The 24218-nt window shown below is 35.2% G+C and overlaps 1 protein-coding gene across 3 annotated transcripts in view; it reads left to right on the forward strand.

Annotated features, from left to right (window-relative positions):
• The window catches only part of Src64b (Tyrosine-protein kinase Src64B), an 85979-nt gene that overhangs the window by 53207 nt on the left and 8554 nt on the right, over positions 1-24218 (forward strand). For all 3 annotated transcript variants that reach the window (XM_072001316.1, XM_072001314.1, XM_072001315.1), the window contains one exon: positions 23367-23592. In XM_072001316.1, coding sequence (XP_071857417.1) covers positions 23550-23592 — 43 coding nt within the window. In that variant the 5' untranslated portion in view covers positions 23367-23549. The remainder of the gene's footprint in view (positions 1-23366; positions 23593-24218) is intronic.

Consider the following 24218-nt stretch of genomic DNA (forward strand, 5'->3'; position numbering starts at 1 on the left):
TGGCTCTAGCTCTAGCTCTCGTGACTCACGGATGTTCCGTGACTTATTGTTAGTCATAGTCATGGAACACACAACCCTCTCTCCGCTGCTTGGTACCTGCTACGGTAGACGTCACCGAGTCACGAGGTTAAACGAGGTCGACGCTCGCCTTCGAAACATACGAGTCGGACTCGCGTCTCGGCCATCGATCTGTCGCGATCCGATCGATGGATCCCTTCAGCTCCGACCATGAGCCGTTGTTATCTCTTTCGATTGATCTTTCGTGTTACGTTCGATCAAGATATCGACTATGTCCCGTTTTCTTTGCCGCAGAACGTCGGTCTATCGTTAGGAGGATGTTACGCGTGTATTTTCTCTTATGCACGTGACGTGAATCGTGCTGGATGGTTATGATAACGATCGCAAAATTAGAATAATCTTGCTTTGATCTCTGTCGTTTGATGCTGGCGAGTGAATTAATTCGGCCCTTTAAGAGAAAATTCAAATTTTACTCGAGAATATTGCAAACTTTCGATTATTATATTTTCTGCCATTTTCTATTATTCAACCATGTCGAGCAGAGTTACAGATGGAAATTTGTAAGGCTCCAGAGTTATAGAGAAATATATGTATTTTGTTTGTTAGTTATTCGTTGAAAGCTGGTAAACTTCAAGCTATGTAGCATGGAATCGTTCAGAAAATAGAAATCGATCTGTAATGCATATTTTGTCGTATTTAACTAATGGTATACCTGTTACGATCGCAGAAACAAATATAGCCGTATTAGCGAGGCATTTAATATTCCAGCATTAAACATGATCGTTGGTCTAATCAAACTTACACAAGTTGCTGTACGTAGATACTTCTGCAGGCTCAAACGCGTCGTACTAAATTATACATTCGGTCGGGTTATTACACTATTAAATGCACGGTGTTTTAGCATCTCTGAATCTAATGAATTTCGAAACCTGTTTCTGTTTCTCTACAGAGGAGAGGCGTGAACCGTGACAAATTCGAAAATTTCTTCTATCACGACAAGTCGAAATTACTTTGAATTCTTGTAAGATTAATTTCGTAATGATATCGATACTATAAATATCGGATTGAACTTTATTCCTCTTAAATACGCTCTTCCTATGCCTTAGAAATAATTGTTAAAGAAGAAGACTAATCTTCTTTTTTTTTGCCAGATCAGAATAAATGAAAGAATATCTTAATATCGTGGGATATTTTTGAAGCCAGAAAGGCAACACAGAAGTACGTTGATTTACTTAAAAATTAAAAATCAAATAAAAAGAATTTCTATAATTATTCTCTATATTCTCTCGACTGTGTATTGAACTTTAAAACAGTTCTTTCGAAAGAAATAAAAAATACAGATTGTCACATTCTTCTCCTACAGTCTTGATACGATATCTATGAATTATTTTCACCGTTTTTTACATCAACTACGCACGAACACGCTCTTTCTTTCGTTGTTACCTACCGTAATCAACGTAATACCGTAGTCTCATTTCCATAAAGAACGCATAAAGGTGTGCTGCGGTTACGCGGAAGACCTGGCAAGAGCGTCAGGCAGAAGACTTGAAAAACTGATTTTATTGATTTTATGCACTGCAGTTGTCTCGAGTTTCTATTGACTTTTCTACGACGGGTATAACTCTTCACGAATGGCTGCTAGAGATGTGTTTCCAAGCTTGGGGGGAGGAGGAGGGAAAAGCTCTTCTTATTTCATAATCGATATAGTAGCTGAGGGTGCCGTGTTTCCTCCTATTTATAAGCTCCTTGTCGATATCCACGATATTAAATTCACTACCGTGATTTGATCGCCAGGTTTCAAGAAATAATTGAGTTGCTTTTAACGCCGACGAAGCCGGAAGTTAGTTACACAGCCGCGTACAGATTTCGTTGAAACTTAGGAAGAATTGGTAGCCGAAGGGAAACCAACTTCTCACCGCGTATCAGGCGTATCTTCTCGTCAGTGACAACGCGAAGGGATGAAATTAACTTGCGAGTTACGGTTCATGAGAAACACTATCGACACGTGTAAATGATCTAATTTGGAACTGTGTCGTACGTGTTGGCACGTTTATGGAAAATTGGAAAGTGCGACGATGCATAGGACTAATTGCTGGATGAGAAGCAAATATCCAAACTACAGCATTCACTGACATTTGTATGTACATTTCGCTTAAAAATATAATACTATACAACATCTACTATATAATATTAAATATTTTTTAATTAATACAAAATTATACTATGATATACTATACTGTAGAACCCTTCAAAAATACAGTACAATGAATATAATATTTATTTCAATTAACCTAAATTTAATTTTTATATAAAAATTAAATACTCAATATTTATTAATACAATGTTAATATATTTAAATATCAGTACAAAATTATACTGTACTATACTGTGCATTGTACAATACATTGTGGATTTTAAATCGACCTAGTCTTTGCAATTTGCAATTTAAATTGACGCGTTTTTAATCTTGAAAATCTTCAAAAATCAACTCTTGATGTCTTAAAATGAATCTTAAAGAATATAATTTTAATCGATAGGTCTTATCCTTAAACGATTTCGTGGATAGATAACATTAGTCTACTTAGGTTGTATTTCTTTAATTGCATTCGTAACGATATAAACTTGCATAGATATCCAGTGTCTACTAGTAAAAAGAAGAACGTAATTCCAGCGGTAGATACGTAGTCGTTCTTTTCAGTTAATTTGGAAATATTAAATAATACTATAGGCTACGGATTTCCTATTATAGGCTTACAAATGTTTTTGAATCGTGTTGTACATTTCTCCATATTATAGGTATACGAGATCAATGACCAACGCGATTTATTTTTCACTGAAACACAAGAATTGAAATAAATATCTATTTGGAAAATTTATGACGTTACATTTATCGAATACGGTTACGAAATTCTATTGTTTTGCGCAATAAATTCATTAAAAGCTGTAGGAAATTTCTTTATTTATATATTCCAGTGTCAGTAAATTATAGTATTACATTGTTGATCGTTGAATTCGCCTGAATAATCGCTTTCATATGACAAAAATTATATCGATTGAAAAATATCAGACGAGAGTTAGTTTACGAATTGTAAATTTAAAAAATCCATTCGATGATAAAATAATGAAACTTTGAATTTTTCCATTTTTCTGATAAATCTAATCTAAAATTAACGAGTTAAACAGGCTACATATATACATTTTTTCAAGTTGTAATTTTTACAGTAATTATTTAATATTTTCTAATTAATTAAGAAAACATGCTGTCGCAGCTAGTAATAGTCGTATTTTTTATTTTCTTCAAGCAGGCAAGGCCGAGGCACGCGAGAGATTTAAACTCATAAATAAGAAGAATATCCCTCGAATAGGAACAACGAAGACAATGTTTCTTTACACTCTCGTATTATTTTCTTTCTGTTTTATTTGAATCTCGTGTTATTTAAAATTCATTTTAGCTTCCCTTTCTCAAAGCAATACCGCGCGAGTTCCGTCATCTTTCACAGATTGCTATATGTTCTTGCTGTATATCTTTTAAAGTCAACGATAAAGTTAATAAACAGTTGTTTTTCTGTTTACTCGAACTACCGCGTCGTTCCCATCAAAAATTTCTCCAACTCTATATTGATTTTTCCTAGTATTTCCTACTAAAAATGTTTAACAAGGAATACAATTTTATTCGTTGCTTGTCGCTCGTTCGATTCTCGCTGTTCGGTTATAGATTTTTACTCGCTTATTTCTTACTCATATTGACAAAGTTCAGTTAAAACGATAAAAAGATAAAACGCTTTGTAGGTATATCTTCTATTTAAATTTCCATTAAATAAATACTGGCAGTGAGAAAATTAACGAAGCAACTTTCAAAATTCAACCTCATCTTTCGCACGAAATTAATTATAACGTAAATCTAATTTCACGAGGAAGGAAATTCAGCGCGAACATCAAGGCCCTTGCACGGAATACTAATTGACGACGAAATATTTTTCCCCTTTCTTCGTCTTTCCGCGCTAAAAATTGTCGATGAAATTAATGAATTCGTTCGGTAACGCGATGTTCTCGCGCGGAATTAATTGCGCTTCGGTGAAACGCGAAACACTGGAATCGCCAGAGCCGAGGATTTTTTCGCGTGTGTCCACTCGGCGTCTCTTCAACCCGTTACGTTCAAGATGACGATCCGTCGTCGACCTCCCAATTACAAGTTACAAGGATCCACGTGTTAATGTATGACGTGTTTGGTGGGCCAGGAATAGTCTACGATAAAGTGTGGTAAAGTGTAACTCTGATCGTTAACTTTTAGAATTTTTATTACTTTTATCACGTACCTTCGTTACGAGGCTTCGCCCAACAAAGTAAAGTCCGTCTGGACAAAACATTGTAAGCTCGAGAAACGGTAAAATGTAGCAAATATGTATCTTTTCTTGTAGCTGTGGTAATTCAAGTATGAGGGGTGTAATCACCTTTCAAAGTTCTACAGCTTAAGACTTGAGAGCTAACTTGGAAAACATCTAACTTGGATAGGAAATTTTCTTCGCAAAAGTAAAATTCCTTTTAACGTGTTGGGAAAAGGTAAACAATTTTCAAGTTGGTATGAAAAGATTGTGACAAATACACGATCAGCTTGTATAAAACTATTAAATAAATGAGTGTATTCTGTTTTCCGTCTAAACGAAGTAAAGTATTTAGAAATCAGTGATCATTTTCTTTTTTTCGATCAAATATCCGGAGTTCAATTTTTAACCACACGATTAAGGTTTCATGGAAACGTTTAATCCCCCCATTTGGACAAAGAGCGTGCTAAAACGCGTCACGTCGTAAAGGTACGTTAAAGGAGCACGCTTTTTGGACGACCGATAAACCAGGAGAAACGTGGACCAACGATGCGGAACAAACAGTCCCGAAGAAACCCAGAGATTTCACTCGGTTGATCTTCTCTCTTGTTGAACGTTATAGGTGAATCGCTATTCTTTCGAAGTATACTACACTGTGTCACGAACGTTCTACAGTTTCGCTAGGGATCAATTTTTATATCTAAGTATAGTTTTTTTTTTTTATTACAATCGTAGCTTTTCCATCGATTAAAACGCATATGTTTTCTGTTCTCTCCCTGTTTTAGCGTGTTGTCCAATATTAAACAAGAACAAGAACTATCGAATAAGAAGGTGAGAATTCTTGTCATTTTTCTTATTTCTATTCCCCAATCTTTCTCACGAGTGACTACTCTTTCTCCAGTCACCGAAGTTCTACCGTAGACACCGCGTATCATCTCTGCTATTGAAAGTTTTGCAAGAAGTTCGAAAGTTTCGTTAAAAGTATGTCTTCATCTATGCGTATCGTTTTATTCTGTGTTTCCCTGAAACGGAAATTTTACCGTGTTATTTAATAACAACCCTTAATAATAAATATAATAATAATTAAAAATAATAAAAAACCGACTTAATAATAATCGAAGCCACGAGCCTACGAAATGGGTGCTGCGAGCTTCTTCGACCCAGAACGAGGAGGATTCGCTCGAACGACGCAAGTAGCCGTTACGGAACGAGGCGTGAAATAATTTCTGCTCGTGCTTCCGCTGCGCTGACGCGAAACGAGAAACGATAAATTCACCGATCTATTGCGAAGAAATATGGAAATGGGATGCTGACGATGATCCCTGTGGGAGTCACATTGGGCTCTAGTCATCGGTCGAGCAACTGGAGATCTTTGACCCTGTTTGAACTGATCGGCTGACGTCATTCGTGAGCTCACGTGTTGGGCCGGTTAGTTGGGAAGATCCGAAGGCCTGAGGGTCCATCGAGGAACACGATAAATTTTGGCTCGTACGCTGACTCACAATCAGTATACGTACTTACATTTATATCGTGTTTCGAGAAAGATTTTCTACGGTTTATAACGCGTAGGATTTTCCAATACGAAGCTATTGAAAATTATTGAGGGTAGTTAAAGGTAGTGTAATAACTGAAGAACTATTCCACATTTATTTTCACATGTTAAAATGTCACGTTTATAATTTATTAGAATCTGTCACTTTGGTTTGAAGAATAGAAACGTATAATTACAATAAGTAGATTATTTAGTGAGAGTATAATAGTATAACGATGAAGTACACGATAGTACACCTAAATCAACGAAATAAAAAGTATGACGAATTGTATCGAGCAGTGAAGTGAAAGGTATATGATTCCATTGAAGAAAGTAAATCTGAGCGTATAGGATAGGATATATAAGAGAGTGCAAAATATCTGAATTAAATGGAAAGTTCCTTTAGTACAACAGAAAATAACATTCTAAGCAATAAAAATTTAAACTTTCTTCTTCGCTATATATATATATATTTAGAATGATTTAAAACTGAACACTAAATTTCACCGACACCGTATTTTGGATACCGACACAGTTTCTTCGTCGACTGTATTTTCTTCAACTTCAAAATTCGCATATTCCTTATCTTGAAACCTATCTTCGGTTATTACTCTCGTACGAAGCATTTCGCTCTTATTATTTCTCAAATTGCGTTATACAACGTCAGTGGCAATCTTCTAATACCGTTTCACGCAGGGTGCTGCTCTATCGTATCGATAAAATATTCAACGCAACCGAGTACAAAGACAATGATGGTGCCTCGGTCCAATAACGAGTCAACTTGCCCAGAAATAGAAACGAAACGGGTATCCCAAGTATCTGGAGGACATCTACGGAATTAGATGGAACGATGGGGACCGCAGTATGTAAGTACGTGGGATCGTTTCCAGCCCCGAGGCCGGCGCAAAGATAGCAACCGCACTACGCGTCAGAGATTTGGGTGCAACTTCGATGGAAATGCAAATGCGTCATAGTTGAAGCGCTGACCAAGAAATTGCCAGCACCTCTGTGTGATTTTCTTCTTTCCCTTCGGGCTACGCAATGCCTGGCAAACGCGACCCTTCCACTCGAGAAACATGCTGAGCTTTCTCTCTCTCTCTCTCTCTCTCTCTCTCGCTCTCGCTCTGTGTCTCTGGGATCCATGAAAAACGCGCGCCAACTTTTATCCGTCGACCGAAGAAGAGTACGAAAATTTCTACGAAGCGAGTCTCCTTAGTCACTTGCAAGCCAGACTAGCACCATGATTAATTATCCGCGACAGAAAGTCCGCAATCGTTCTAAAACGTATATCTTCTCTACTGCTAGCATACCTAATGAATCGTCGCGTCGCGTCGTACAACGTCTGCCAGTCAATATGGCGACTGTTATTATTCATCAGCCGGTGACACTGTTTCCTACTACAGAAGATTCTCTGATGTTCCACTTTTCCTTCTAATCGCATTGTAAATATGTGGTTAGGGTACGGGACTATCCGGGCAAGGTAGATCGTTGCGAAGATTAGGCTTTGGATAAAAGCTAGGTATTTACAATGGAATACTCTGTGCAAGCGAGATAGCCCTCTATGGTTTCGTTTAAGCTGAAAGCTGTAGCCTAAGGGTATCTTTTGAACAATTCTTTCGTATGTTTATCATTCGCTGTCTTTTTTTTTTTTTTATTTTGTTATTATTATACCGTAAGTGTACTGTACAAACGTAGTGTGAAAATGGGTAAAAAAGGAATAATTAAATTCCATTGATATTGGTTTTCCAACGCTGCTAAGTTTTCTTCACGGGTTGAACTTTCTTCGGTTTTAGAATTTCTATGTCCTTTATTTACGAACGTCTCCTTAAGTATCATTTCCTTAGAGAGCGTTCCGTTCTCGTGCAAATCCTGAGATTCTCCACGATGCTTGAATTTCATGATTTATATGCCAACCAACTACAGAGGGTATTGCCGCACCATTGTACTTAATACAACATTTAAATAATAACTGATAAGATCTTGTATCATTAAGTAGTATTTTCGCATGGCTACAAACATTTCATACTATGACGATGAAACGTATAGAATCTGACATAAAATCCCTTCATTGGAAAACAAGGATATGAGCTAAAAATATAACATATAAAATATTCCAATTTAATTCCAGAGTACTTATTGTGTAATACTTACCAAATAAAATAAATCTCTGTTTAATTTTCATTTTCTTAATTGTATTAATAGAAATATCAATCACGTATAACTCGGTAATATCGACCAAAGTTTCAGCACTTTTTATCGAAGTTAGCTCGACCATGTAAGCTCTGTTCTTCTTCATATCGAACGAACTCGTCGATACACGCGAAAGTGACTCATCCCACGCAAATGATTAGGGAAGCACATTGATTTCCATGAACTATCGATCGCGTCTACGACGTGAAAGAAACAGATATTATACGAAGACATATGATCTACAATACGGTACGTGGACGCATCGTCAACGAAGAAGAAGCGTTTCAACGACGAGAAGCAGGGACCGCGAGGCCATCGTCGAAGGCGTTGCAAATTACGTTTCTACGTCCCTCCGAGAAATGTTTGAGGGGTGGCAGCCATTTCTATCTTGCAACCCCTAATTTTCGTCCAAGCTGGGGGCATCTCCGGATTCGGTGCCGTCAGAAGCAACCCTAGCATCGTTCGTAACTTCCCTTTCTCTTGCTATTTGTATTTATTTCAGCTAAAAGTATAACCAAAAGAAGAAGCAAAAATACGAAGTGGTTTGCTTCAATGTAAAATTGCAGATTTCCGTATAGGGAAAAACGAATGCTTTCGAACGAATGTTCACTGGCTCACGAAATCTGTGTGAAAAAATATTTTCACTTTTGTCCCCGTTTCAGCGACCAAGTATTTTCTTTAAACGTGTTTCTTCGTTTCCTTTGAAACTTCCTCTGATTTTTATAGTCATACCATAGTACTGTGAACTAAATGATATTTGGATCTAATTAATTAACACTGGAACTACCACACCAATCAAATTGACTGGCTTTACAATTTCATTTTAAAATTCCTACTTCGTGTTATATTTTTTCCACAATGATGTAATGACTTTCGCAACCATAACTAAAGGAATAATATAATGAATTTTATTTTGTGTTTTATGTATTCAAACTGAAAATAATTTTGTATCAAGACTACTTATACCAACACCAGTCAAAATGAATGGTACTTGTTAAAGTGTAAAAGGATAGTGCAATCTGTTTATCGAACCCCAATTAACCAGTTTCCTCGTTTTGTACAACTTCTCACACGTTTTTAAAATTTTTACCGCGTATCATTCGATACGATGATATCAGATATCAGGAAAATTCCGAATCGATCGCTAGATGCTAACACTAGAAATACCACACCAGTCAAAAATGACTGGCCCTACAATTTTATAAATTTGTCAACCCTCGTTTAGGGATCATGGTCCCAGAAGGATTAATAATACCAAAAATGTACTACGTAACATGGAATTTCTTCTGTAAGAAGGTAATAAATCAATAAATATAAAAATATTCTTATTAATGCGTAAATACTGTAACAAATACAGTGGTGTGCCGATACTTTTTACGGACAATAATTTATGCGTGTCATAGATTTTGAGATTTCATTTTATATGACAAATAAAGATAATTGGAGCCGGATAAGGATCGCGTGGATGGACAGATTGTTAATGGAAGAATTTTCAATCCGACGGTTTTTAAAAGCGACGTTTCCGTAAAATGAGAACGCACGGTGCCGTGTGTTCGACGGTTAATCAGTCGTACGTTAGGCAGAATAGTTTCTCATTACAGCTTTTGATAGCCGCTTTTTAATCTCTAAAAAAGTGACATTGTTTGTGGAGTTCAGGGACGTTTGCTTTGATTTCAAATAAATCGACCGAGGCTTCCACAACTAAGAGTTAATGACATCTAATATTTTGTAATTTAACGTATTCGTATATTAAATATAATTTAATATATATTATAATTAAATATATCATATATTTAATTTAATATATATTCGATATATGTTATATAGTCGTTTAAAGCATTAAGCAGTTCGTATTTTCAAAAGCACATCGATTTATTTTTTATTTTAAACGATATACGAGTATATATAATTTCTCAGCTACTTAACTAAATTATGAGATAAATGTTAATCGTCTGCAAATATGACACAAGTATCAATTTGCTCTGAACCACTTTAGCTCGAATATGCCTCATAATGCTAACAAGTCGGAAGTCAAGCACTATCCTGGCCTATTTTGCTGAACATAATGAGCTCTCAATATGTAAGTAACGTAAATATTGATCCCTGAAAGGATGAAGTACCGATACAACGTGTACAATAGTTGACAACAATCTTTACCGTAATGCAGTATGTTGTTCCTTAATAATTTCATCGAGTCGGTTTCAGCATAAAAAAAAAAAAAAAATAAATAAATTCAGGTTAATATCTTACTGGTGAATTAAACGGAGACAACGTATTCTACATCTGGGTTAACAGCGTCTAAAGTAATATCAAAATGTAGTCCATCGATTTCTTTCGCTTCTCATTTACATTCTTTGAATTAAACGAAGAATACTTTGAAATAAAACTCGACTTTGCGAACCAGTAAGAGCGTATACGATATAATATACGCGGAACGTTTAACCTAGAAAATTTACATTCATCCCAAAAGTCGACTACTGCTACGAAACTTCGATGCTTGTTAATGTCGTCGGGATCATATTGTAAAATTATCGCGTCGTAACTTGTAATCAAATTGCGATTCATCGGTCGTTTCCTCGATGACGTAGATTAATTTTCACCTTTCGTACGAAATCGCTAGGTGTTCTTGTTCGATCTCGTTACTCGTTACTCTTGCAACAACGCGTGGTAAAGCTAAAAGAGAAATCTCAAAAAAAGAAGACACCTATATAGATACGTTTGTGATCGACTGCAAACATATCGAAACACTTCCTTATTACTACGTGCTAGGTATCGAAATTAGAAACTGGTACGCTCATTATACTCATCCATGAGCTGCTTATTTGTCAAATCGGTTAACTTGGCAAGATATAAATCAAAGAAAATTAATGCAATTACATAAGCTAACCGTCGATCAAATGGTTTGGCAATAAAATTTCTAAAACTTGGAAAAGCAACGGTTATATAACCGCTTTGGCCTATCAACGGTTCAAATATCACTCGCTTTTTTTTTAAACCTTCTGTATATACAGTAGAACCATCGGGAGAGACCCGTAACTGGGTTTCCGTTAGCGACCGACATTCTAATGGGCACGCGAGTACATTATTTGCCCGGCACGATTCATCATCGCGTAATCGTATTTCGTGAACGCCAACTAGATGCGGCGAATTCATTTGTGTATCGGACAGAGGGAAATTCACTGTGCACACACCGTGGCCTACGTACGCCCCTGCAACGCAATAACGTCCGATCGGCCACCCCCTGGAGCGCGACGCCGCGCCGCGCCGAGGCGGTCGGGGATGAAGGGTAGGAAGGTTAGGAAGGGCGTAGTCCCCGAAATCACGAGCTTATATATCCATTCAAGAAGACGATATCCAAGGGTTGGGGCAAAAGCTCGACAAATCTACGAGGTTGCTGGTCCTAGAGTTCCCTGCTTGTGGATAAAACTCGCTGGATTATCTGCATATATATGTATGTACTTACGTACATGTATGAACGCGAGCTTGTATATGTCGTTTTGCATTGAAAACTATCGATAGATAGATCCTTACCAGAGAACAAACGAGAATATTTGGTGATGTTTTTAGGAATTGAAAGCGATCCGAGTACTAAGCTAGCGTTTTCTCAATTTGGTATATTCGGTGGGTAGCTTTCCGCTGGGTTATGTGTATAGGGTGTCTTAGATAGGGTGAAATTTTGCAAGTTTATGGGCTTGAAATGGGATTAGCTTTGTAGGACGTGGAATTTATCGCGTAGAAAGTATTAATAAATGTTGCTTGGAAATTTTGTTCTCTCGGTGCTAGAAGTATCAAATGAACGACTGATTTCAAGGTTTTGCTTTTGAAATTGTTAGAGTTATACACATAGTTTTGACGAAATTAAGGTCAACTTCTGTCGAGGTAGAAAGACGACCTATTATCGCCTATTGTTCTATCCTCCTGACATCCAACAATCTTAGGACAATTGAATAGAATTATTAGATCCCAGGCTGCAGTCTAAAATAGAAGAAACTGTAATCGATTGTAATAATTGTTTTTCTCATAACGAAATACGTTAATTACATATAGACTATAACGGATTAATTATAGCGATCTGTAATTATTATTAGTGTTAGTTATAGTAGTTAATTATAGTGTAGCGTACATATTATCGGTCGATAATTGTGGTATTAATTACTACAATGATTGGAAGTACATATGTATGTCGATCCTCTGGTGGGATTCTGAGATTGAGAAATTTATATCTGAATGTAGCTTATAGTAATTAAAAATTAGCCAGACACTTAACATCGAGTATCGTATGATGCTAACACGATGCGAAAATCGTCAAGGATCTTGTTAAGTGATACTTGGTGTTTGTGAAAATTTTTATAAACTTTGGGATTCCCCAGTTCCTCGTAGTATCGATGATGACAGTGAAAGTGAAAACAGAATGCACGTGTTCAAATAAATCAATAGAAAGAAACACTCGCACGATGTAGTGAAACAATATTTAATGACAAAAATGTATTAATGAACTGGTATTAATGAACATCGTTTCGAATACTTGAGTACTTGGTTCGTTTCTTCGAAAACTACTTCTCTTTTATTTCGATAATTCATACATTGTTGTTTCCTTGAATTCCCATATTAACATATCGATCTTTCCTCGTATTTACTTGATTTACTTCGTTTCAAGTTTCATTTTCTATAAAATTCTGAAATTTCGTTCATTTGAATTTTAAATTAACAAATTTTGAATATAAGTGTATTTCTCTTACAGAGTCTAATAATTTCCTCGAATATCGAAATTTATTAAAGGTTTGTTTGTTCTCTATTGTCTCCAATTACAGAGGGATTTAGTTCTATAGAATTGAAATACGCACGTATGCTTCTTTGCAAAGGTTGTTGAATCCGTTGAATTTTTATTGAGTAGAAAATCGAAATAGCATTTCCGTATTTAATAGTTTCCGAGTATAGTTACAGCGTGAATAGGTTTTCACAATCTATTGTAGCAGAGTGCTATTTTTTTTTTTTTTTTTTTTTTTTTTTTGCTTACAAAGGCACCTATAAATGTCAGTATAAATTGCTGATCAATTTGTCGAGAAATAACGCGTGTTTTTATTTAGTATTTATACTCTTTTTGTATCGATATCTGCGAGGTACAACAATTCTTCTATTAAACGTCCATGTAGTTTTTAAAATCTCCGATACCTGTATAAGTTCTTATTTTAGCTACAAAATTTATGAGATTTTCTTTTTATCAAATATTCCATCATCTGTTATTTTTCTGTACACAAATATTACTAGAAATTAACGCAATTTCTCATAATCCTCCACAGCATCTCTTTCTTAATTAGAAAATTCAGGATATTTTCTTCAAATATTCCATATCTTGTTCATATTTTTTTTTTTTTTTTATAAAATGTTCCATCAATTTATCGAGTAAAAACTGCTATTATTTTATGTTTTTCTTTTACGTTGTAATTCTTTTGGTTAGAGAATTCAAGATATCTTCCTATTACAAAATATTCCATATTTTTATTCTACATATTTTCTTGCCATTTTTAATTTTTCCAGTAAACACTGTCATTTTCCCATACACAGTAAGAATCTCTAAAAGTAACTATCTCTTGTTTCTCTAAACTATTTCTTCTATATTCGTCCTACACATTCGCACGTATACGTTTGTACAGTATATTTTATTGATAAAATAATATTCTTATCTTCTCTGCGTCTCGCCTCACAAATATCATTCCACGTACTTTCCCAGTGATACGAGATATGCATATTCAATTTACGCAAACGAAACAAACCGGTGCTTCTAATTAACGACGGATATTAATTTAACAGATGTAATTCTAGCGTTTTCGCGAATATATATATATATATATATGTATACGCGTACCATGGAATCTAATATCCACGTAATTCTAAACGTCATCATCGTTAATTAACCAGAATTAAATAGCGATAAACATAACGTGAACATGCAAAATCGGAAGACGCGCGCCAGCCATCATATAATTAACCAAGAATGAATTTGTATAAATTCACTGCACAGTGATACGAATTAAACGATTTGCGACGATATTTTCATGAATTTGTTGGTATTATCTTATTTTTGTCGATATATTCGGTACTGCTGTTTAGAGGAAAATAGAAAATATCATTTAAAAGCTGTTCGAGTTGGAAGAAATAATCTTTTCTCAACTGTTACGAACTTGTACTTTACTAAAAAAAAATGTTATTTAATTATTTCGATCGGATAGACTTTATAGCAAATGAAACGATTAATATACATAATTATTTGTACAGAATTTTTTTAATGAAATTAGCTCAAGTTTACGCTATGCATAAAAAGCTGAATTTAAACGATTCGAGGAATACGAATATTTTTATTTTGTTCATGTAAGCTAATAAAATTCATGCGATTAACTATTGGCAGCTTCGAATATCTTGTTTCTCGTATAACGATCAATCCGTTTGACAAACACATCAGCCGTCGAAACGAACGATACGATAAGGTCCAAAACGTCAAGTACGTCACTCTCGTGACATGGTAACCTACACATACACGCTGATTAAACTCAAAACGAACGATTTGAAGTTGTAAGCGAGCTTTAATACACCCATTGTTCCAACTTTTTCTATCAACGAGAGGAAAAAGTAGTCTCGGGGTTCCGCACCCCCCGTTGAACGATCTATTCTCCCTCTTGTTCTTCCTTTTGCCCCCTCTCCCCGGGATATAGCAGGATGCATATAACGATGTCGTAAATCGAACCATCGAATAAGTAGGAGTGACGTTTTAGGGTTGTAAGACCCACTTAAGGCCGTATATTGCGCTGTATTTTTAGGGTTCCGTGTAATAAAAAGAACCGACGAATCGTGGATAATATGTCATTTGGAAATAGGAAGACTGGATATATTAATTATTTAATATTTAATTTACTAAAATACGGTTTCTCTTCAACGACGAAGAATGACGCCAACTGCAAAAATATGTCAAATGAATTTCTTTCTACCTTTAAATAGCTGCGATCATTTCGCATCTCGATGTAGTACAAAAATCATGATAAACATAAATAAGAGAAGCATTAATCGTTATAATGTATTATCCTTAAAATGTACATAAAATACATAAAGACGTAGGAAGATTCGTAATACGTCGAGTATACTCATCGAGCATTTGCTAGACGAGAGGGATATATCTGTTTAGGAACCAATTTATCATCCATTTGGCAAAGTTTATGAAAACATGGAATTTTTTGAGTTGGCAATTAAGGAAATACGGAATTTGTCAATACCAACTAATGACAAAATCCGCATTCCTTAGTTGCGAAACCATTAAACATGTTGGAATATGAAGCTATAAAAGTCTACGTTGATCTACTATAAATTGTTTTACAGATACTATTCATTTTCCATACTCGAACAACGTAATCTGCATATAATTCTAATACAATAGTCGAAAAATAACCAGAAACGTATAGTACGATATACTAAAATGTAAGAAAATATCGCATTACGATGTTTAGAGTGTGAAATAATTTCTTTCGTTTATATCTGTTATCTATATCTTATATCGTTTATATCAATTTTTATTCATTAAAAAATTTTATAGATCTACAGGTTAAGAGTTAGAAATTTTCAAGACGCGAAACATTTTACGTTACACTATCGGATCCATATGTTGGTTGTCTACTGAGAGTTTCAAGATTTCTAAAAGAATCTATATCGTCGTCTCGTCCTAAGATTTTCGATCTATATTGAAAGTAGCAGCAAAGTGCGCCACGACGAAATTTTAATTCTTCTGTATGCAGCCTGCCACGAAACGTCGTCATTGTTCGTCATATAAAAGCCCCATCAGATAGCGTGTATATACGCACAACCGTGGGATATCGACCGTCTACCCTGTTCTCTGTGCGTGTGTTTTTGGTGACGTGCATGTGCGCCCAGACCAATTTGACAGAGAGAGAAAGACATAGGGAGAGAACGTGTTACTATGATGGTGGTGGTATAGTCCTGTATGAACGTTATCCTGTGCACGCGCCATGGTGTTTCCATGGGGTTCGCCACTAGGGTGGGCCAAGCAAAATCGACCGCCTTGCGCTTTCTCTGTCTGTCGTTAGCTAAACTTCGTGTTGGAACACTTTGAATTTCTGACTTTTTTTAAAACATATTCTAACTTTCCCTCGTATTTATGTTATTTACGTACTTTGTTCGAATTTTCACTTATATTTCTATAATTTACTTGTATCTATCCGGCGACGAAACACGTTCCTGAATCTGCTATTTTTAGGGTACATTTTCATAAATCATCTCTGAATCTTAAAACAGTTTTTCCGCGAAAAGCAAGAAACGTGACTTGTCGTGTTCTTGCTGCGTGGTCTTCGTATAAAAGAGGCTACAAAACATATTTCCACCCCGTGCTATTTATTACCGTATATATCTACATACTAATTGATCAATCAGATCCAACTGTCATTTAGTAAATGATACTTTCATAGTAATGTTCTCATGAATGATTACCAATTATCTACGCCTACAAAAATTTGATACTATACAAATGAAATGTATAAATGGAACATGGTCAAGAAATGGTCCATTGAAAAATAAAGATATATGCAAATTTGTAACCATTATATATCGCGAAAAGAAAGTTACGAATTCGCTGTATGCCAAGGTGAAGTTCAGCGCATCGTTATTCGAATATTCGAGATAGAGCAGCCTTGGGCTGTTTAATTAAAAACTTTCATGGCGCGGCGAGTATGCGGGACGTCCCGTTGCATCTTCTGATTTACGGAAACATTCCGTACACGAAGTTTTCCTTTTCTACCCGTTTCGTGGGACCTTTTCAAGGGCTCTCGGCATTGTCCATCTCAAATGACCGCGAACGGCGAGAAACGTGCGGATAAAGAAGGTTTTCCATCGTATTTTCCTCGTCGATCGGGTTTTTGGAAGCCTCGAAGTTGCTGGAACGCGGTATGGCATTTGGTTTAAAGTTTAGAGTTTACAGATGGTTGTGAAATGTAGAGGAGCTTCGGAACATGTTGCTTATCCTATGGAGAATCCACAGTTTACATCGGCATGTCCTTTCTGCGGTTTATCCTGAAACTGGCATTTTCGGTTTAAATAAACTGCTTACGTTTAACATTATCTTATTCGTGAAAAGAATCCATCGGATTCTTCGTAAAGAAAATTCGTAGAATTGCACTGGTGTTACGCAATTTACGTAGATTTCTTTTCTCCAATAGATACCATAATAGCTACTATATCGATACAATTTGATTCGTTTTACAAGAAATGTAAAAACAAAAAGAGTATATTAATGATCATTAAAACGTTGAAATTAATTGCACTTTACAAGAAATACAAAGGAGGAATTTGTTGATTGTAACGTGTAAAATCGTTCAATTTTATAAGAAATATGAAAGTGCAATACATATAAGAGTTATAATTTTAACGCTTAAATCATTATTAAATGACAATGAAATTAAACCCAAAAGTGGAATGAACAGACCACAAATATCGAAGTTTTCGTTGGCTCTGTCCGGGAGGGAAAGCAATTGCCGTGGTCCTATGTATTAACGAGAAATATCGTAGGACCACATCCTGAATTACAACGCGCGAAATTACGCGGTCGAACGTACGACAAGATTAAGTACCACGCCGATATTTTAAGTGCCTCTGCTCGCGACTACCATCGTCCTAAATTCATTACTGCCGATGTCGAACTGGATTTGTCCCATCGCATCGCGTCACCGCGTCGCTTAAAAACGCGACCAAAGACTATCGTTTAGCATTTTCACCCGACTCGTTTCTAGATCTCTTCTGACCTACTTAAACGCTCTTTAATTATTCATTGGACTGCTTGCTCTACACCTCGGTTAAAGTTAATTCATATTAATTTTAAATCCTTTTTTCTTTTTTTTCCTTTCTTTTTTAAATTTATTCTCGGATCATGTACAACATTCAAGGATTGGATTTATATCAAATGCAGGAATACTTCCTTCAGTTTCCTTATCCAAGCTACCAAAGTTTCTGACAAAATTTTCTGTCGAATATAAACTAGAATTGCCTTCCTTTGGCCCTCAGCAACTTCAGCAACAGTAATTAGATTTTTACGCGTCTATGAAATATTTGAAGATGAAAAATGCATATACCTAAATATGCAAAAATATGTAAAAGTATAATACCTTTTACAATACCGAATAGATGAACTAATTTGTTATCAAAGTTCCAGTTTTTTTAATTATACTCTCAAAGATACGAATTTGCATAAATATCCACGATCTACTCGCAGTAAGTCTTTTTTACTCGTAAAACAGATCGAAAGACGAAGAAGAGGTGACTTTATTCCGATTTCTCTGCCACACAAAGTTCCTTTCATGAAACTTATAGCGAGAATTAACAATTTAAATCGCCATTATATATAATACCTCTTTAATTTCAACTGACGTAAGTCTCAGCTTTTAAAGCGAAATTTACCAGAAACCACCGTATACGTATACGCGATGCATAAGTCAAGTGGTCCTCTTGATTGCCGTGTCTCGTTCGCAGCTGATTCAGACTGGTCCCAACGAAATTTTGTTTCCTCGTGTTGCGTCACGATCATTATCATACGGCGGTGATCCTTTTAAGCGGTGATTTCATTTCTGCCCGCTTCCGCCGCCACCATAATTTGTTTATCGGTCATCGAAAGCGGCCTACAATCATCAGAGAACGTCCTGTATTTCCGTCGTACGACACGTGTACGAAAATTTTGCTCACAGACAGGTGATAGTTTGCGTGTACGTGTAGGCGAGGAAACTTCGTTCCAAACGGGATATTAAACACACACGACGAATCTCGAAACATTCGCACCTTCATTCGTGTCAGAGGAGCACAGAGACGGCTACGAGGCTCGTAAATATTTCGATCGACGTCGATGCATGGCCGCAGCTCTCTGGAAGTTAAGCGAGTTCTCGTCATTTTGCGTGTTTATGTAACGATGCAAGTTTATGCACAAAGTACCGTGGAAGTATCTTCCTCGTTTTATGCTAAGGTTCCCTAACTCTTTAACTTTGTTTCGAAAAGTATACACGAAGATCGCAAAAAAGGAACACGACAAGTACATTTTTGTCGACTTTCTTAAAAAAAAAAAATACCAATTTTGTGGAATATATATTTGGTGAATATTTCCGAATGTGGAAATGTGTATTTTCAATTATCAAATTCTAAGAAGTTTCAAGAAAATATTCTACATCTTGCAAGTCTTTTTTTCGCCACGTTATTAAACTTTTCTTCTGAAAATTCTTACGACGAAAAGAAGTAACGACGAAGATGAATCAAAAGATACATATAGAATATCTCTAGATTTTTTGTTTAATTATAAAAGTATGGTAATTGGAACTTTTGATGTGAATTTTATTCGATGTATTTCTTCGCTACATCCACCGGATATCTTGTTGTAGATGAAATAACGTTTCTAGAAAAGAAAATATTCTCCTCGTTAATAAACTGTTTCTATGTGTTAATCCAAGAGGATATTAAAGTAATGTGTTGCCAGTAGATCATCTTTGTATCAAGTATAATCAAAATTCGTGAAAGTGTGCTGGTAAACGGCAGTAATTTGTTTTACGTCTTTATCAGACCGTATAAAAATTAGATCGTGTAAAAAATACTAAGAAAGTAGAATCCAAACGACATAGAAAAGTTTGTAAATTATAAAAATCTCTGAAGGAAAGCCGTCATTAAACTAGAACTAAGATTAACTTAGACTAATTTCTTAAAACTAAGAAGACTAAAAAGAACAATTAAGCAAGCTATTCAAATGTCAGGTTTAGAAAACTTCAGTTCAGATAGAAACAACAATTAAATTTGTAAAATGGTTATAATGTAAGAAACGAGTTATTAATTTTTTGAACATTACTATATTGTACTTTTACCATAAAAATTACCTTTTCTCAAGTTGTCGCTAGAAGAAAGTTGACAAAGGTTCTCCCATTTTTCAACTCGTAAAGTTAAAACGAGTACTCGCAGAATAATTATATACACTAACATGTAATTTTAACATGGTCTATTTTTTATTCACACGTTCCAAAATATTTCTCCGTGCAATATTTATCTTATTCAATATAAAATTGTTTTTTAAACAGATCTAACTCAAAAATAAAAAAGAACAGTTATCTCTTAATTCTAGAAGCTAATTAAAAAAATCTACCTAAAATTCGATGACTAATGAACACATTGTACCCTAAGTTATTAAATGAACTACTTAAAACTTGTAAACCATATTAAATAAATTATATAAAAGATATTTTATAAACAAACCAAGTAAAATTTTATCTGTAATAAACACTTCGCGGAATATAAAAAGCTGCTCGAGTCGGAGCTTCACTTCTTGACACAAATTCGTAATATTCCTCACGTATACATAGCGTCTGAATTGAGCGAATTTTTATCACGTGCAATTTATGCCGGTAGAGAATTAGGATCACGAAGAGGCTTCGTTTGCAGCAGGCCTGCAGATGAAAAGTCGTAAAGTTGATTTTCCCAAGCCGCTTTTCACTTTTTGTGTAACAGGTCGCCGCAGAAACTTGGAATTCGCAACGTCGCGTCGTAATTATGCACGTTGTAATGGTATTTCGTAGACGACAAAAGACATCGTCGTATTCCCCTAAACTCTAAATGAACCCTGTAGGCGCGCTCCTAACTTTATTTATCCTTGTTGCTCGTGGCTTTCCTACGTATCATGCTACATCAGACACGGCCCTTTTAAATTTCAATGAAATTTCGCCTGCTGATAGTTCTATACATTAAATAATATCAAATGAACAATAATTAAATAACAACGCAAACAATTCTATACAGATACGATTAAATAAAATGAAACTGTAAAGTAAAGTTTGCAATAAAATAAAATAAAATATAATAGTAATTTTAGTTACGTATGACTAATCAATTATGACAAAAACATATTTAAAATTTGATAAAATCACATAATACTATATATATATACATATAGTACATATATACTTATATATACTATATTATTATTATTACTATATATATATATATTTTTTTTTTTGTCATAATTGATTGGACATATGTAACTAAAATTACTATTTTATTTTATTACATATATACATATTACGAAGTAACTAATCATTTTCCAAATAAAATACAAAAATATTAATCAACTGTATATATTAACGTAGACGTTAACATACCTTCGTGTCTACGTTTTATCTCTTATCACGTGAAATTTCATTGAAACAGGGCTCTATCTGACTCATCCCTTGCAACGATTTCATCGGAAGAACAGCCACGGATATAGAAAATGTCTATACGTGACTTCGCGATCGTGTCGCGTCTTTTTGTTTTCAGACTGGTCTTCCCTAAGGAATCGAGGGCAATGCGGAAAAACCTGCAACCTTACAGCTTACATTGTCGTTCGATAGTAGTTTATACGTTTGTATTTACGGCTTCGAGTTTGACTAGTTTACTTCGTTCCAGGTATTGGCGACTGATACTTGGAAATAATTAACAGGTCCCTTGGAAGTTTCCGTGTTTAGAGAGACTTTGGAAATGGATCGTTAGATTTCACGCGTATTTAGGTCTATTAATTTTAATATTATATAGGCTTAGGAAGAAATAAAAAAGAATGTATGATTGTATATTTGTTAGATTTGTTTAAGGATAGCTTTGAGCGATACAAATGTTCATTCGAATCTTACAATCATAGAATTGTAATAGAATGAGAGATATTTACCTAAAATGATTATTTCGCGAGACGTTTATTCGAATAAAGTAAAACGATTATTTCGTTTGGTTATTAAATTTTATGTATGTTTAATGAGATTATACACTGTATCTGAAACTTACTAATAGCCGTTATTTTTAAACACATACCAATGTAATAGCTTGTCTGATATGGTACACTAACAATCCATGCTTATAACAGCCTCTACGTATAACAAAAATTCCTAATTTATACGCGAAATGAAGATAAAAGGTAAAAAGGGACGAAGAAAGTTAATGACTCATAAGCATCCAGGAAAATTAATGTGTAATATTTATCACTGGACGCCAGCATTTTAATTACGGATTAAAGGTATTCAACGAACGAACGAACGAAAGAAAATATTTTTCTGTTTGAGAACGTTCACCGCGTCTATGAATGTGAACAATCAACTGGTTAGCATTCTTCGAGTTCTCCTGTTACGCTCGTTTTAATTTAACGTATTACTCGGAAACACAGGCGGCATGCCTGATTTGTCTCGCACCGAAAAGGAACACGCTAGTCTCCGGTAAAGAAGATGCACGATGTTGAACAAGGCAAGGAGAAAGAAAACACGGACGTTCTAAGTCTTCTTTAAATACAACATGATCGATGATCCACCGGTGGAAGTTAGGGAGCGGCGAAAGCAATTTCATAAGTCAGCTTCTTCCTCGCCGTAGTTGCACTGGAACAGAAATAATAAATATATTAATAATTACAATTCAGTAAATCAAATCACGCGAAAGAAATCCACGTCGAGTTAATTGATAATGAATTGCTTACAACGAATATCCATTCCATCTGTTGCAAATTAGAATTGCAAACATGAAAGATTTCGAAATAACGAACATATGTGAGTAATTACACCATAAGCGAACACAAGAGAAATTACAAATACTTCCAACTGTAATACCAATGTGTTTAAATTAATATTCGTTTCACCTACCCTAGATCAAACTAGTAAACATAAAAACTTTGACTGTAATACCAATTTGTTTAAATTAATATTCGTCTCATCTATCCTAGATCAAACTAGTAAACATAAAAACTTTGACTGTAATACCAATTTGTTTAAATTAATATTCGTCTCACCTACCCTAGATCAAACTAGTAAACATAAAAACTTTGACTGTAATACCAATTTGTTTAAATTAATATTCGTTTCACCTACCCTAGATCAAACTAGTAAACATAAAAACTTTGACTGTAATACCAATTTGTTTAAATTAATATTCGTCTCATCTATCCTAGATCAATCTAGTAAACATAAAAACTTTGACTGTAATACCAATTTGTTTAAATTAATATTCGTCTCATTTATCCTAGATCGAACTAACAAACATAAAAACTTGGCAAGCTATAAGTATACGTACGCACAGTGGCACTAAAAAGATCTAATTCGATAAATCATAACTGAACGCGAAGAAACAGAAAAAAGCTTTCCGCTCTATCTACCGATGTATATATAAACCCTACGTCCTTAACTGTGAATTACGATAATGCATCGTGGCACGTTCAAAAGTCGCCTCACTGTAACAAGACGAAGAGGAATCATGGTCGACGATTCTGGTTTACCTTGCAGGTGCGCGGATTCGATAAACACGCGATGGAGAGAAGAAAGTGATGCTAAAAGTCGAAACGGAAACCACCGTCGCGCCGTATCAGCCCGAGTTCACGAGATGGCGACTTTCCTGGGGGCACGCATCAGCATAGAAGGCGCGTAGAATCAGGATCGAAAGGGGAAACATCGAGCACAACATCCAAGATGGGCAAGTGTTGTAGCAAGCGGCAAGAGCCTCAACCCCTTGGTGAGTAGCCTCCTTCTATCTTGCTTTTTATTCTCGTGGCGAAACCGCAATGAGTTTTCTTTTACAAAACTCCTACTACGTGTTTTGTTTCTTTTCTCCCTTCTTCACTTTCTCTCTCTCTTTCTCTTTTTTTTTTTTTTTTCAAGTATGTCTTTTGAAACTCTTGAATGGAAGTTCCCGGTTAAATGCAACAAAACACAGAGTAAAATGAGATCGTGGAAGTAGGAAAGCTGTTTAATTATGGCGAGTTGCGTTTCCTTTTAGCGTGCAATAAAGAGTTGCATCGAGAGATCCGATTTATTAAAAGTATTTCGAAGGGAATAGTACGGCCGTAGTATCGGGGTTTTAATTTCAAATTAAAAATCCTCTTTGATGTAATTTAATTAAAGTATTAAATGGTTCCAGCTTTGTTAACTGGAACTTCTGTTAATCCTACTTTAATTGCTTTCCTTGATCGACTCCAACCGATAGACTCGTGTAAAATCTGAATTTCTAGATACTTTTCTTGGAATTATTACGAGGGAATTAGAAAATATTTTTTAATTGTCCACTCTGCGAATATTTTTATTTGAATGGTGCACGAAAAGAAAGCAATTAAAAAGATTTCTATCATCTATATTCTTAAT

Source organism: Bombus fervidus, chromosome 4 (assembly GCF_041682495.2).
Source record: "Bombus fervidus isolate BK054 chromosome 4, iyBomFerv1, whole genome shotgun sequence".
Lineage (NCBI taxonomy): Eukaryota > Metazoa > Arthropoda > Insecta > Hymenoptera > Apidae > Bombus > Bombus fervidus.